Source organism: Dermacentor andersoni, chromosome 5, assembly GCF_023375885.2.
Source record: "Dermacentor andersoni chromosome 5, qqDerAnde1_hic_scaffold, whole genome shotgun sequence".
In the NCBI taxonomy this organism is placed as follows: Eukaryota; Metazoa; Arthropoda; class Arachnida; order Ixodida; family Ixodidae; genus Dermacentor; species Dermacentor andersoni.
Window position 1 is genome coordinate 143546038 of NC_092818.1, and position 17491 is coordinate 143563528.

General features: G+C 48.6%; 1 protein-coding gene across 1 annotated transcript in view; it reads left to right on the top strand.

Annotated features, from left to right (window-relative positions):
* Window positions 1-7420: 7420 nt before the first annotated feature.
* The window catches only part of LOC126531316 (mothers against decapentaplegic homolog 6-like), a 105304-nt gene continuing 95233 nt past the window's right edge, over window positions 7421-17491 (top strand). The window contains exon 1 of the mRNA XM_050178812.3: window positions 7421-8081. Coding sequence (XP_050034769.1) covers window positions 7643-8081 — 439 coding nt within the window. The 5' untranslated portion in view covers window positions 7421-7642. The remainder of the gene's footprint in view (window positions 8082-17491) is intronic.

A 17491-nucleotide genomic window follows, 5' to 3' on the forward strand; every position in this document is an offset into this window, starting at 1 on the left:
TGCAAGCTGCAGGTTTGAATTACTTGGGGATAACATATGATGGTAAGCTAAACTGGCAGCAGCAAATCGAAGTAAATGCCAAGGACAACGTGCAATGAGATAGATGTGCCGGTTCAGTAATAAAAACGCAGGTATGAGTAGGGCTACGTTAATGATGATTTATGAACTTTACGTCCGGCCCATTCTCGAATTCGGCTGTGCTATTCTTTTAGTATGCGCAGCATATAAGCTAAGACCTTTAATACTACTGGAAAGGCAAGCGCTGCGTCTTTGTATTAGGCTGCCAAGTTTAGTGGTTAGCAATGTGATCTATCTGGAGGTCGGAATTACTCTGCTTGAGTTCAGATTTAAGCAACTTGCTGTACTGACCTTCCTGAAGCTTCGCGATGCACCCCTCTCCCATTCGCAAACCGTTTTCATTAATTATCCCGAATAATTCTTCAGAACAGGTTGGCGGCGTTATCGACAGCCACAAGTTGTTTTTGTTCAGGTGCTGTCATTAAAACTTCAAGTTCGCCTACCGTGTCTGATTTCTGCAAAAAGAAATTTGTTGAAGGTGAAACTGCTTGTTGATTATATTTTTCCAACACGCGCAAAACTTCTTCCAGCGCGCATATTTGAAGCTCTCCTTAAAGATAATCTTAGTCAATTTCCGTCTCATCTGGTTATTTCACTGACCCAACACAATGTTTGAAGAATGCCAGAGTTGGCATCTTTCCGAATCAGCTTAACTTGTCTCCGTCTCGCTAATTACACTCCAATATTTCTTGAAGAATTTCTGGTAGTTATTCTGGCCATTAGAAAATTGGGTCCACAGAAATCTAAAGCAGATGCGTATTCGGCCTGTGCAGATAAAGCTTCCAATAATCGGTCACACCTGCAGAGTATATTTTTGACTCTTGCTCCGGGCAATTTGTCTCAAGTCCGCTTTGTATGGGTCTCTGTACATGGTGGAATTTTTTTTTAATGAATCAGCTGACTCACTTGCATCGCCGTCACTAAATGGCCTGGAATTAAATATTCTTCCTGGTCTTTCTTTTATAACATGATCTATAGATTTACACGTCTTTTATTTCTAAGTTGTAATGAATCATCCCTAGTTTCCGCAGATGATTTTCGACATCTAAAATTTCGGTGGAACACGAGCAAATACCTTTCATGACTATGCGAGGTGGCGTTATCAAGCTTCCGTTGTAGCTTTCCCCACCTAAATTGTTACCTTCATATATCTGGTTTATTCATAACTGACCTCTGCTCTTTTTTGTAATGAATCAGAAACTATTGACTATTTCTTCCTTTCTTGCCGCCGCTTCTCCCTCCACAGTGATGTTCCTCATATTTGCAATTAGCACACCACACATATTGTCCTTTGCTACTACCTGTCAATTAGGCACAAACCATTACTGCTCTGCGCAAGTTCATTGAAGCGTCCGGAAGCTTAGGCTGTTAGTGTACCGAGCGTGGGAGATTTTATTTTATTTATTTTTCCCCCTAAGCTTAGATATCGGCCCTCTCTAAATTTGTGTGATCATTTAGTTGGCTAACGCTTCGTTATGAATGTTTGCCTTTACCCCTTTTGGTATATTGTTGGGCGCACCTCTCAATCAATCTAGTGCGGCCAATTTCGCCCTCGTGGGTACGAGCCAGCGTTTCGAGGCAACGGCAACTTCCGGTCACCTGAAAAGAGCGAGTTTCTCGACCGCGCCAAAACGAAGAATGATACGAAGATCGAAAGGAAGAGAGAGCGCACTGTTCTCGCGTCATGACACGTTCACGATGACGCATGGTTGTTAGAGTCATGAGTCGCTGAGTCACGGCCGGGGCAGCGTGCTACGGTACGGCGGGTCGAGTTCCCGAGCGGCGCGTTTCTTCTTCCAGCGGCTCAGCTCGGGGCCCGGACGTCGACCTCGCTCGGCTGCTGCTGCTCGTCACTCGCCACCTCGGCTACGAATCAGCCTCATGTGTACTGCGTGGTCAGTTCGTCTTCCGGGCTGAGTTGTGCAGACTGCAACGAACGGTGCACCCAGAGGGAACGCCGATTATTTTTTCCCCTTTTTAACGCAGTGGTCTACCTGATGGTATCAAGAGACCTTTAGGAGACTTAACTGCTGGGCTAGTTGGTGATCTTGCATACGGAAAAGATTTTGCGCCAAAAAACAACACACCAAACCGCTCCTGTGGTGTCGTCGTCTTTCTTGTGTGTGTTGTTTGTTGGCGCAAACTCTTTTCAGTATCAAGAGACCCTCTTTAAAAATTCGCGAAAATCCGGCGGATGCAACACCGTGAGGGAGAATATCCCTCATTGTTTGTTAACCTTGCCTTGACCACACATCTTTTGTGGGATATATTACATACGCTCATCATAAACGATTATTTACCTTGAGACGCAGTGGACAGGTAGCAGTAGATAAGCAGCAGTAGACTTGGAGGAGCTGCAAGCAGCGTAGTATTTTTAGATTACAAGGATTTTACCTTTTTTTTCAGTGACTTGTCGCCAATTGGGCCTTCTTGAGAAACTTGTCTGAATAAACTTGCTCGACGCAGGTTGTCTCTCTTGTGCCCTTTCACAATCAGAACACTTCCAAAGGTATGGTCGGAGACCGACGAACGATGCATCTTCGCAGATAGAATTTAATTGTTCGTAAAGCTTGACGGAACATTCGCAAAATCTTCGAACGAGCCCGCATTCCTAAACTTCACTGAAGATCCATGGCGGTTGGCCAGGTATAGGCGTAAATACGTATAAATATATACGATCGTTATCCCTCGCCATCATCGCATGCTGGTAGGCACTTACTGCAGCTTTTAGCACAACGACACTCTTCAGAACAGGGAAGGATAGTCCCTGTTCGCAGGGAAGGATAGCCAGTTCATCTTATGCGCCAGTTTCTTTCATTGATTCCGCTTTTCGCACAACACGTCGATGTCACGCATTATACACTGTACCATTAAAAGCACATCTTGACTGTTTTAAGAATTCTTATTTTGTCACTGTAATATCGCATGTTGAAATAAGTTGCATGGTTTCCTTAGAAACGTACTCGCGGCGCCGTGTGCTCAAGAAATCGCAAACCTTGTTGAATGTTAGTTGTGCAAGCTTCATCACTGTGGTTACCTTCGTTTTCAAATTCTCTGCAGCGAAGCATGTATTGTAACCAAGTGACTTTAATTTTGTTTCTTCTTTTTCTTGTACACACCTAATTCCTGCCTACGTTTCGTTTCTGTGTCACACAGAAAAGTTGCAAGTCCTCTGGAACATTGCACATGGAACAATCGGCGAACTAATCTGTCCCTTAAATTTGGCCTATAGGCCACGTCGAGACTGATATGGTGAATGCACGAATGTTTTCGTTCTTTGTGTGTGTGTGTGTGTGTATGTGTGGTTTTTTTTTTTTACTAATGAGGCCTATCGGCATACTGAGTCTGTAGAGTTATGACCGACAATGCTTATACGATGATATGGTGAATGCGCGGTTGTTCTTGTCTACTGGGTCCTATCGGCATGAGATACGAGTCCAAGGTATGTGGAGTTATGACAGGCCAGAAGTCCATATGGTCTCTAGACTTATACATGCGTATTACATTACTCGACCGCCTACAGACTGCACAGAGCTTCTCAGACTGCATTGTCAACAGGCTATATTTATGTTTTCCTGGCCGCGGTGGCAGCATTTCGATGGGGGCGAAATGCTAAGTGCCCGTGTAGCCCATCAAGACGGATGTCCATGGCGTGTCCCGGCTATGCTATATGGCTACTACAGGCTACAGGTTACATACATGTGCCGGCCTGTTCGCGCTGAGAAAAATCTGCTTTGCTGGGCTCCAAAGCACAGCCGTTCTTGCGTCAGACGAGTGGATCCTTCCAAGGGTGACCCCATGCGCACCGGAAAGCCGTATACGACAGCTTGGTGCGTATACCTGTGTATACCTGCTGTGTATACCAGCACGGTATACCTGCGTATACCGTGCTGCGACACCTGCTATACCTGTTGAGAACCGAAACAATCATCATAATTTAGACACCTTGACGGAAGCGACACAGGGGCTGCCTTTTATTAAAAAAAAAAAAAACATAGAAGCAAAATCAGTAAACGTTTCTCTCTGTTTCTCGTGTACTAAGATTTAGGTGCACGTTCAAGAACCCTTGGTGGCCAAAATTGATCCGGAGCCCTCATCTACGGCATCTCGTATATACCAAATGTGGCTCTGGGACGTTAAATCCAATGAATAAATAAATAAATAAATAAATAAATAAATAAATAAATAAATAAATAAATAAGGAAATGTTGCGCACCGTATACTTACTTTTAAAAAACCCTATTTATTTCACTGTACCCGCATTTACTTATAATGTAAATAATAAATAATATATACGTGTTCTGATATTAGCAACTTGCTGATAATTGGGTATTAGAAAGTTGTTGATACTTCATTAATGGAACGATTAATTAACTATTTATTTCAATATTCTCTGTGCTGAAGGCGTTACAAAACGGAGCGGCACATCGCATGGTGCAAACAAAGAAAACGTACACCGTTGCGCAATGTAACCAATTTATATTTCTCGACTGTGGACACTTAAAAGAAGACGCATCGAGTTCCGTGTACGCGTGAAGGCGGGCAGGGGGGGAGAGGGGGGGGGGGGGCATCATGTTGGTGCATTAAAAATAGCCCATTCGAGAAACAAGCTTAGCCGAGAAAATGGAACGTATAGTTTATACATATTCCTAGGGGTGGACAGCGCAACCCGGACGAAGGACAAAAGGAAGTGGACGATACGAATGCACTTTTCGTCCTTCGTCCGGGTTGCGCTGCCCACCCCTAGGAATATGTTCAGTCACCAACTCGCCCAGCTTGCTGCGTTAATAACTTCAGTATAGTTTGTGTTGGTTATCAGCAGGTTCGTGCATAAAATGCATCAGAAAAAAAAGCCAGTGGTCGCACAAGGAATGCCGCTGGCAGCGTCAACGTTTCGAGAGAAAAAAAGTCTTGTCGTCGTCAGTGCAGCAGCGGCTGCTGCCCTCACGAAAGCAGGACGACTAATCGCTTGTTCAACTACTGTTGATCATATGAGAAAGTAGCATTTGCTTTAACTGTTTATTTTGCTAGATATTCAGGTAAACCACTAAATGGGCACTTTTCTACGTAACAAAAGGAAGGCAATATCGAGAGCAGACTTCGTGGACAATGATTTGAGCGTTCTAAGCCAGTTAGAAGAAATGACACGTACACTACGACGTGGAACAGATTTTAAGGCACTAACGATACACTAGAGCTGAGCTAGCCTACTCTAGCTTGAACGAATGAGGGTTCCATGGTGCTATTTTACCATGCAAACATTCTTGCGCATGTAACATGGAATGCGGTTAGCATAGTTGACTACGTAATTAATATGCCTGCCAAGAAAGGTTAGTATGTTACAATGTGCTCCTAAATACTGCCTTTCCTGATGTGCTGCCATCACTGCTGTAGTTTGTAACTGTATAATAGAACGACGTCATCAGAGCGTTAATTCACTCTTATTAGGATTAAGGCGCATGTTCTCGTGTGGTACATCAAGCGGATGCATTGATAATGCCTTCATGGATAAGAGACGTGTCAGCACTAGAGGAAGGCATGTTATAATTTACGAAAGCATTCTAATTCAGGGACCGATAACGCCACGCAACTTACTTTAATGCAAAAACATTATATGGCTGATGATCCAGGTGGAAAATCCGGCGTTGGCGTGACCATACGATGGTACAAAAAGGCTACGAACCCTCGACCTTTGGCGGGAGTCAAACTCAAGGCCTTCGGTGCTAATTAAGGCGGAGCTAATTAGGATTTATTTGATCAAGATACATTTAATTAAGACACTCGAACCGTAAGGCTTTGGTGGAAGTCGAACACTGGACCTTTGGTGGGAGTCGAACCCACGACTTTTGATGTTAATTAAGGCGAAGTTAAATTAAGACGGGTGAAAGAGCATAGGCATCGCGCGGTGTTCGCAATGCTTTCGCATTCATTCACGTAGGAATAACTAAATGCCCCTTCAATTTTTACGAGTGACAAAGCGGAGGCGGCCGATAACAGTAACTAGAATAGTTTTCACAATGCGATAAACCTCACTTCTGCTAAACTACCTGTGAGACGCTCAGGCAGCAGGCGAAATTTGTCTATATATAGCTGCGATGTGCCTCTTATTCGTACCTCTTTCAGTTAGTGGATGATTGTCTCCACAGGCGTAATTAGCGGACATTCCGAATGCGTAAGTAACGCTTTGAATCGTAGTCTAGCTTTGAACAAGGGCGCCACTGTGATGGAAAGTAATCTATCGACAACATAACCCGTCTATGCCGAATCTCCGCTTAAGTTCTTTCACCGGCTGACTGCTTACCGGTGAGAGAGAGAGAGAGAGAGCAGAACGCAAGGGTGGCTACTTTCAGACATTGCGCAAACAGCTTGCCAAATGGAGCCCCATGATCCTGCTTGGAAGCACCCTGTCGTATAAGCAAAAGTGAGGCTGGGAATGAAAAAGACAAACGGAGAACGTGATGAGCTGACTCATTTCACCACGACGAAAGATAGCGCGGCCCTGATCCCCTGCCTAGCTCTCTATTACTTTTACTCGTGCATCCAAGGGGGCCAACTATCAGATAGATCATTCTCCGCGGCCAGACAAACGAGGCGGTTCGGAAAGAAGGCAAAGAGTCGGCGATGCCTCAATAATCGGGCAGCCGCAGACGACGGCGCCCGCCGGAGGATCACCGAGAAAGAAACAGGACCAACAGGAACGAACGAACGTGAGCGCCGTAATCACGGCAGCTGGAGGTAATTTGATCTGTCATTTGCGCAACTATCAGCTCTGCGCCGCAGTCGGTCGGTCGCTTTCGAGGAGGGGGCGAGCGCCGCCGGCCAGTCTAGACGGCCGACGACACGCGTGCATTCGCCGCCGCCGCCTCCTCTTCTTCCCAAGGAGCTCGAGAACCGGATGCGTTGCCGTGCAAGCAGCGCCCGTTCGGCCAGCTTCCTTCCACAGTGATCGCGGTGCTAGGTCGCCCAAGAGCGCCGTCGCCGTGCATAGAGCCGGACTCGAAGAAGCAAGGCCGGGCCCGGAGTCCGAACTCTGAACCCTGGCGAGGAGGAGGAGCAGCAGCAGAAAACGGTGCTTTGACCTCGGCGCCGCTTCGAGCCGTCGCCGACGGGGGCGCGACTGCGCCGGCAGCGCGCCGAGGGCGAGGAGGGTTCGCCGGCGCCAGCGGGGCCCCAGCAGACGCGCCAGTCGGCCTCTTGCTATGCGCCGAGTGCTGTTGTGGGACGACTGCATCTACCGTGTGGGGGCGCCGCGCGTCGTCGTCGCAGTAGTCATGGCCGCCGAGCAGCAGCAGCAGAAGCGTGTCTCATCGGCAGTTGCGGGCCCGTGCTCTAGCGCCGGTCGTGTTTAGCAGTGCGGCCCGGCGGCAGCAGTGTGCAGCAGTGGCGACCGTGTGCATGTGGCGCGGTGCTCGCGGGCGGCCGTCGAGCCCCAGAGCCGCCGCCATGGGGGCCGGCGGGGCCGCACTGGGGCGGCGGCGACAGCGGCAGCGGTGAGCAGCGCGTCCCGCTCGGCGGCCTGTATGCCACGGCGAGCTGGGACACCTCGGCGCTATGGTGTGCGTTCATGTTCGCCAGTAAGCGGTGCAAATTGTTGAAACGCCTGTGGGAAGAAAGCGTCAAACTGGTGGCGTCGTACTACGCGTCGCCGCAGCCGCCGCTGTGCGCGGCGGCATCGCCGACGGTCAGCTATGAAGCCTTCTGTTCGCTGGAGGACCGCAAGGCCGTCGAGTCGATGCTGAAGCATCTGTGCGTACCGCAGCTGCAGACGATGCTGCAGGCGGTGCAGACCAAGGGACGTAAGGGCTGCGATTGCCTGCTGTTGCCACACCACGACGTCGAGCTGCTGCACGAGGTTGTGGCGCCGCACGTGCTCTGCTGCCGACTCTGGCGCTGGCCCCAGCTCCGGCACCACTACGAACTGAGGCGCTTGCCCTGGTGCGCGGCCGCGTCGCCACCCAAGGTCTGCTGCAACCCATACCATTGGAGCATCGTGCAGAAGCCAGGTAAGATGTCGATCAGCTTGTTGCCGCCGCCGCCAGGATGCCGGCTTTGCGGCTGGCAACTACTGCGATTCTCTCCCTATCTCCTGTGCTTGATCGGCGCCGGCGCGGGGAGTATATTTATATTTTCCCGCAGTACCGGGAGCGGCGAGAGTGGGCCGCAAGCCATCTGGGGAGAGTAAACGCCGCATTGTTCAACTCTCTCTCTCATTCGTTTCTTTAGGCTGCTTATGAAGATGCGGCAGACTGAGGTGTTCACTGCAGCGGAGGCCCTAGCTCGCTACGCTTCGCATCGTTTAGGCAACGCGCCTGACGTTTGCACTCAACTGCTGTCTATCGTTGCGCTCATTGCGCGAAGGCTCACGCCCTGGTGACGTTTGGTATATTCAAAATAACGCGCTTATATCAACCGCAGCGTAGTTGTCAAACCTGTCGGCGCCCTCATCACTCGCTTCTGGAAACAGCTGTTGAACGGGGTTTTTTATTGCCACTTACACCATCTCTTATGCGTCAAGGCACGTTAATTACGAACTGCTCGCGTTGATCTCTCTCATCATGATCGGACAGCCTGCTGGCAGCTTGCTGAGCGCCGCTCATATTCCTGCATATGGCCCAACTAGCGCGCTTCCAGAGAGACCTTGGTACCGCGACGAATAATCGCCGGACATCTTAGCGCTTCTTCCTACCGACGGGAAGTAAAACGTTTTATGTCCCTGACGTTAGCCCGCGGTCACACTATATTTCCTCTCGTTCATGCCCGTCGCCCCTTGCGCTTGGGTATCGGTTCGTGGTAGCGGTAGAAGCTCGTTAACGGCCTTCGGAACAGCAGGCGTCCGCTAGCCTGACTCCCGCGTGTTTGGATAGAATCCGCTTGCTAGGCGCAGGTGCAGCCAATGGACACAGGCACGCCTCCAAAGCGCCGGACTGCAACGGCATGCGCAAGCTGTCGTGGCTGCAAGCCAGCTCAGCAGCGTTTCTAGCATTGGCAGCGCGCTCGCTCCCTTCCCACATGTTTTGGATGGAGCTCGCTCGGTCGTCGGCAGTGGCTGGTCAGCGAAGACTGCGCCAAATGTGAAGGGAAGGCAGTAAAATTTACAACGGCTTAGCCAGTTGCACTGTGCGCGGGAGGCTCGTTTTTCTTTTTTCTTTTGGAACGAATTCCAATTCGTTTTAGGCGAAGGGACTGTTTCATTTCCGCGTGTGCGTGTGTTTTACTACCTTCGAGGCGTGAATATATATGGGCATATTTTTTTTTCTTCTCTGCTCTAAACGTAAGGAAATTTTAGCAAACGGTTTTTGTCATCTTGGCATGAGTGAGTGTGTTGGCCGAGTTTAGACTTCCCAGAAACGTTTGGCATCAGCTAAAAGGAAGACTCGACAAAGCACTTTTGCTCGGAAACGTGTACGGGGAGAAACTGCAGGAGCGAAAATAAGCGAGGCAAAAGTACCCCACGGACATAAAGCGCGCACTGTACGGGAAGACGAAAAATAAAGCAGTGCCTTGACGTTGGCTGAGCGAGCGGCTTCTAAAAATGGCGACCAAGGCGACTCTTGCGCCGACTTGGGCGGCGGCGCTTAGAACATGCATGCTTTGTTTACCGTTCCTGTGCTGGGGTGTTAGCGTGGTTTCGCCGCACGCTTTCCCTGCGCTTCTCATACGAATCGCTGACGGTTTTTCAAACTCTGCTTCATTTGAAAACGCACTGACCAACAATTTAGAACGCTTTTCGTTCGGAAGAACTGTATGCAACTGGCCGGCTGTGATCGCTGATACGTAGACTGAAGTGATCGTTTACCGGTTGTTTTTGCGAACCAATCCAGTGTTCGAGCTGCTTTGGGGTCTTTGGATACGGACACAGATCGCGCAGTGTGATACGAAGCGCTTGCACTGGAGACGCGCCGGGGGCGTGGCTATATGACGCCGACGTGCTGCGTTGCGCCTGTTTAAATTGTGCGTTGTCATTTTTTAAACCGAGCACGTTCTTTATGGCAGCTCGTGTAGGGTGGTGCGCATCCTTGAGCGATGTGTTTGACGGTACTGGAGTCCTTGAGTGCTTTCATTTGCTCTGGCCTCTGAAATGCTGCGCTGGAGACGGCAGATTTGCGGGTCGTTTGCCGAGGTCAAATGCTGTCGCATGCCAGCCATATCTTAGCGCTGCCACGTCTTGCGCCTGTCCTGTGATGTTTTATGGGTTGATGGAAAGCTTCGGCAAGTACTGCTGGGACAAATAGCCGTCCTATATGTACTATATACGTCCATTATATTCTGGGTGCTTTGCCGTGAAGCTACGTGTTATCATAGGCGAGTTGGCTCAGCCTCATTGTATGCACAGAAGGTGCGCAGAAGTGTACATACACTCCGAACTTTCACTGTGAAATTGAAAAAAAAAATAATTAGATACGCGCAAACAGTCATTTTTGAGACTGAATCAGTGCCACGATCGAATCGAATGCTTTTCGTAGTTTATGAATAATGAGCAGTCGTTCGCACCAGCAATATAATATGGTATTCACATCCTAGTGTATTCACAACACTCGCAAGCTTCTGTCATTACATTGCACATTATGAAGCGTTGTCTATTAAAGACACAAAAATTTGTTCGCGTACACGGCACCCTTCGGTGGGTGCGAATGATTGCGGCTTAACGGAAACGTCTGGCTCCCTGTGCATGCTGCACTGCGGGGCTTCTCGTCTCTGATGTCGCTTATGGCCTCCGGGATTGAATTTATTGAACTTTTGCTCCAATTCTATGTTAGATCGCGCACAGTTGACGATTTAAGGTGTTCGAATATTATTTAAGAATAGTATTGGTATTTACGAACACTGCCTATTCGATACAAGGGTCGAATCGAATTGGGAGAATATTCGATTCGTTAATTGGAAAGTTTCGAATTTGCACACACTCCAAAATAATCATTGATTGTGCGCGTGCAGCTGTTCGTGTGGATCGCACTGACGTTGGTCCGGCATCAGTGCATCGCAAGCTTCCTAAGTTAATTGGTGTAGCGAAGCATTAACAAACAACGTCAGAAGACCACAAGAAACACACTTGCGCTCTCTTTGTGTGTTTGTCTTATTGCTGTTTAGCCATGACGAAAAGTCATACTTTGAGCCGATCCTCTTGATCTCAAGCAATGCTCATTTTTACAGCAAGTTCTTATGCCACAGGCCATTCCCGCACCGTCAAGAAGGCACAGCGAGACGAATACGACGATCGTCAAGGCGTTCGTGTTGTTGATCCGGAAATTTGGTCGTAGCTTGTCCCGTTACATAATATGCAAAACCCTTCTCCTGTATTTTTGTCTGTTCTTTATTTATACCCATGACAACACTGTGGAAAGCTGCAAATGACTCTTTATTTCGTCCCTGACATTAGGTGCAAGCCATCTGCACTGCCAGACTCGCTTCGAAATGCCCCCCAACCCACCGGGAATAGAGAAAATCCCCGTAAATTCCCTTCAGACGCAAAGATTTTAAACCGCCTCGCTCGCACGTATCTCCCTCATGTCCCGCTGTTAAATCGTTGGCACCAGGCTGAGGCCTCCATTGTTGATCCCTCAAGCAATATAATGGGCAGTTAAGCAGATTGAAAAGCTTAACACAGCGAGGATGTCTGCGGTTGTTGCCTCCGCCGTGGTATTCCTTCGTTGCGTCGTTCCGCTGTCCAAAATTTTTCTACGCCAGCTTTCCCTCGATGTTGCTACCGTGACGCCCGCTATTGTGCGTTCGTTCGCGAGTCAAATAAACTCGTTTTGTGCTCGTAATGAAGCTCGCGTCCCTTTTCTTTCCTGTTCACCCTCTCTTTTCTGCTGTGTACCCTCCCTCTTCCCTCTGGGCGCGTTGGCTGGACAGACCTTGTGGTCTTGCTCGGGGTCATTAATCAGTCGTCGCGGCGGTGGCGGCACACGGAATCTTGCCTTCTTCGGCGCCTTCCTTCTTGGCCGGCTGGCACGCGCCCGCACTAATGGATCGACCAGCTAACCCCTCCCCCCCCCCCCTCCCCACTTCCCTCTTCCTCCTCTGGCCATGAATTCCGGTGGCCGGCAAAGGCGCGCCGTGTGTGCGTCTGGAAGGAGACCGCGCGCGCGCCTTTCGTAAGAGGACATGCCCCCCCCCCCCCCTTCCATTTCTTTTTCCCCTTTTTTTAATCAGCTCGCGTCGCGTTATGCTGTAATGCTACTCTGTAAACGGGACCGCGTCACGGTTCTGCCTGGCTTATACCATCCCGATGGCACCACTATCTTAAATCGTGTAGACGTAGAGGGATATAAGCAAGGATATATTTGATTCGGGGGGGGAGGGGGCAACTTTCGCAGCGTTGCCTTCCAAGTACGAAACGTAGTATGTGTTACAACATTGTGAAGTCGTTCCACGGTCAGGACAAGAGACGCGCTTGTGCCTTTCGCTAGATGACGCAACGTGGCTGCCGCTGTAGCGGTACACTTAAAAACGTAATTACCGCCACGGCCATGTATATAGAATGTGCGCACTACTTGGCGCTTTTTGTCAGCCTTTCACTGCCTTGATGCATGCAAAAAAATTCAATATCCCCTACAATCCATAACTTGCACGTGTGCGTCTATTGGGCGACGGAGCACATGCGCTGTATCCGCTGCACCATTCATTGTTTGTTTTCCATCTCAGTCACTACTCTGCTCCTTGTTATAGACTCTACGGCGTGAAGTAGAAAGATTCTAGCTCTGGTCGCATAGGCAGTCACACTCCGTAAGGGGGCAGGAGAACTGCATTAAAGTTTACGAGAAAGGGGGCGTGATGAAGTGGAAGGTAGCTATAAAAGTACGCACGTGTAGCGAGCGGCAATGAATGAATTATCAGAAAGGGGGGGGGGACGATAGTAAAGGTAATAAAAAGGAAGTACCATGCTGTTGGAAGCGAGATCATGGTGTCGGGGAACGGGCAATTGTAGGATAAACGTTGCAAATGAGGAAGATTCGTGCGTACGTCATTCTGGTAGAATGTCAGAGTATCCGTCCAGCGGTTGATGTGAAAGTATGGCGTACTCCCGTTAAGACGAACCCTTATTCCGAATACCCTTATATTCGGATGTACCGAACGATGTGCGAATGCTTGGTTGATTTGTCATAGGCCTTAAAAATCCTCATAACACAAATCGCCCGTTCGGTTAAGCCAGACTTCCAAGGCAGTCAGCTATCTACTCGGATTAGCGAGCGATCTAAATCTAACAAGCTCTCGCTCAGTCAAAAGGAAATTGTGTTTCTCTGTTCATATACTACTCCATTGTCGAAGATGTCATAATGTGCAGGGCTGACGTAATGGTAAATTAACATTAACTGAGAAGGTCCTCAAGGTTCCTTTGCAGGCTGATAACGACGGCGATGACATCGCACAGGAACGACAAGAACAAGTGCTGCTCGGGTATATGACGCAGCCGATAAATGGTCCGAGTACTCTCACACATTTCAACGTAGGGGAAGGGGAGGGGGGGGGCACCGAATAAATGGGTTTTGCGCAAGTTAGAGGAAGTTTCGAGATAGCGTAGGTCCACAGTGTTTTCTTTGCATCCCCGAAAAATTAAAACTGCAGAAGCTGTGTTCATGGAAAGAAATTACTTGGGAAATTACTTGGAAAGGAATTACTTGGGAAATTACTTTCTCAGTAAGCTCTACAACTTTTGCACTTAAGATTTTGCGTTTGCATTCTTTAAGAGTTGCTTGAGTAATTATCGTTAATTAATGGCCTCCGTAGGCTCTACAACTTTCGCACTTAAGGTTTAGCGTTTGCATTCTTTAAGAGTTGCTTGAGTAATTATTGTTAATTGATGGCCTAAGCTCACAGTAACACACACGCACACACATAGTTGAAACTCGATTTAAAGAAGTGATTACCATGCGTGAATTGTTTCCTTAAATCGGAAAGTTCGTAAAATCGAGAAAGGAACTTTTCGGTCCTTCGAAATCTGAAATTTCAACGGAGCGACGCTCAAAGGCTTCCGCGGCATTGTATTTGCCGTAATCCAGTCATCTGTCGCATAAACCATGAAATGACGAAAACAACCACCGCCCTTACCGAGGCGGTGATGAGTTGGCTGTTCCGTGCATTGGCACGGCGTGCAGCCTCGTCAAAATAGAGCTAGGGATGTGACCATGGCGCCTATAGATGTTTTAACGCGATAGCTTTAGAGCGCACGCTCGAAGAAGAGCCCGTCTATGCCAAAAGTAGAAAGCAATCGCCGCTTTTTTTACTCATTTATGGAAAAACTTTGTTAAACCGAGTTCGGCCAAGTTTGTTTCGTTAAGTCGGCTTGATGATAACGTTGAACCCTGTGGGTACCTGCCGTGGAATGTAAATTTCTTCGTTAGATCGGCAACTTCGCAAAAAACGGGTTTCTATATATATATATATATATATATATATATATATATATATATATATATATAACGTGTGTGTGTGTGTGTGTGTGTGTGTGTGTGTGTGTGTGTGTGTGTGGCCCAACAGCATAATGAACAACACCAAGTCGATGGCGTTCTCGTAGCGCGCACCTGGATTTACTCGATTAGGCTTCGAAATTCGATGACGAATATCTCGAATTGGGTGCGATGTTGAAGATTTTTAAAGGGAGTGCATTAAAATGTGACTTCTTCCAAATTTGTCATTTAAACAACTGACCCCAAGCCACCAATATGAAAGTTTATTAATGATTTTTTGTTTATTATTAGTCTGAAGCTGATGTTATTAGCGGCAAAGTATCTGCACTTCGCCTAGGAACTCTTTTGTGAAAACGCCACGTTCGCTGCGCTTACAACGTTTTTATAAAAAAATCTGTGGGGTCTAAAAAAAGAAAAGCGCCCTTATTTGGAAGACAGCAAGAAAATGAGCAATAAGGCAGTCTTTCGACATTCTTTCGTTGCCCGGTCGCTGGCAGTATTCAGTTGCGAGGAGCTTCAGTATGAATAAAGGACATCGCGGCGGAAGGAAGAAAAAATGAAGAGAAAGAAACAGGGCGAGCTGAGCTATTGTTCTACGCGTTACACAAAGCATCATTGTTAGGCTATTTTGAGTCACGCCGGCCCTACGCAACAGCGAGTCACGAAACAAGATTCATACGCTCACACCGCTTAGAGCAATATATTATTGGCTCCTCTATATGCGAGGGCAAAAGCCGGAACGCAGGAGAAGAAAAAAAATATGTTACTGCAGCCATAGTCCGGCCTTGAACCCCTCGCGCCGTGGAACAAGCAGAGGGTGCACTGACCTGGGAAGGCGCGTTCAAGATTGCCTGCAGACATGAAGGGACAGTTTCTTTCTTCTTTTAATTGTGTCAGTGTAAATGCGCCTTATAAGGGAACTGACGTTCTCCAGAGAAAAGTTTAGTTGAATGTAGGTAGAAGGAAAAAAAAAAGTAGAACGGAGGCGCCGTTTTTCCATGCGGCTGTGGATCTCACTACCATTGACGCCGCTCTCTGGCCCCTTTCTTTTCTGCCTCTCGAATGTGATAATTTTTCATTCAAAATTTAGAGCCACGCTTTTTTTTTTTCCTTTTGCAATGACACCTGTCGCACTCGGTACCGTTGCGTAAGCTGCCATCTTGATCGAATATGTCTTAGGGCTCTTTTAGGAGGGCGTTATCTAGCATCAGCAGCGCCGCGGCAGCGTACAAGACAGATAATGAGAGTTGAAGAGGCAGGGAAATGAGTTCCGTACGCGCTGTAGTGGCGTACTCGTCGTGCGTATTGAGCTCACTACGACCGTATACGTATACGGTTGTCCAGCGAGGCCACCGTGCGCATAGACAAGCCGGACTCGTTGCCACTCTAGACCTGTTGCTCTATACGTCGCTTCTCTCGTGGTTGTAATGTCAGCGAGGCTAAACAGTGTCCTTTCTTCGGATCGTCATCATTGGCTATAAAGTATACATCTAGCAAGCACTATAGTATTTGTATTTAGGTACGCTATTTCTGGAGCTCCCTGTTGACAGGGAGCTACAGGAGCTCACGTCCCGTGTGGTCGTATTGTGAACGAAATTCTCAAGCGTTACAGGTCCAAGCTTTTACAGGAGGAACGGTGCTACAGAATGGCCACTACACTATTGAGGAACACACCCTGCCGTCACGGACACAGAGGGCACGTATATTCAGTGCCGCAAACTACGGCCTAGTGATATTGACAGAGCTGTTAATAGGATCGTCTGTCGCTGTTGTGCAATTTTGTGTCACACAAATAGCGCGGACGTCTCATTGCCCGCGACGCGATGTGGCACATCTCGCCCAGCGAGGGTGCATACGGATGCGGCATGATCAAACAGTGCGGCAGATTGTTTCGAGGGCGCATTACGCCACGGTGGTCAGCTGGCCTAATTGCGAAGCAGGGATGATTTTCCGAGAGGAGCATCGCGACACGAACAGCAGGCAGCTCACATTGCGAAGCGCTGGGGCAACTTGAAAGCGTGAAAGCATCCGTGGCCCCGAGAAATGTGGCTTAAATTTAAACCGGCAGCTCGTTTCCCCACCTTGAACCACATGATGATGATGTATATGGTGTTTATTGGCGAAAGGGCCAGGTATGGCGAAAGAGCGCCATGACCTCGAGCCACAAACGGTGTGTCGTCTCACAATTAATGCCTTCCATTGCTTCGAACTGCATAGCCAAGGATTGTTTCGGTACTGGTTCGAACTTAATATATCCCTACTGCTGGACCTGACAATTCGGCTTTTTAAACGCTCTGCGTGTTTGAGCCTGTAGACGTATACCATCCTGGCTTCTTTTTCGCATCATTTGCGTCAATAATATTGTCGAAACTTCGGGCTCTCATTACGCAAGACGAGAACGTAGTAACCCTGCAATGTGCCGGTTGACCGCCAGATCCCCCCACGAGCGCACGGCGTTGAGTGTTTGTTCATAGTTGCCAGAGTTTCTCCTGCGCCGTTGGGAAGTTTCACCGGCAGCATGGTTTTTTCCGTACCGAAAGGTGTTGATTTTGATCAGCTGATTAGGTTTCACAGTTAACAGAAGAAAAAAAAAAAAACGCCACACCAGTGAGTTGACGGCACAAGCTCTTGCACAATGTGCACCGACTGCATACAAGTGTTGCGGGGCCGCAAAGGCGCTTAATAAGGTGACGCTCGACACTGATTAATGCAGCGTTCAACGAGCGAAAAGGAGCAGAGAAAGATACGCTTCCCCAACTAACTTGGTGTTCTGGAGCTCCGCGGCACCGCAGCCAAGAAACTACATGGTTGCGCCGAACGCTTTTGGCATCATCCCACGGGACAGATGCACGCGGGCCGTTCCGCGAAGCTCCGCGCAGGAAGAACCGCGTGGCGAGCCTATATCGCATCTCGCCTTCGCGTCGGAATCCAAAGACGGCGCTTGGATATCGTCCGCGCGCTGTCCCTGCATCGTGTTGTCCTTGATGGACCCGCGCGCGCGCGCT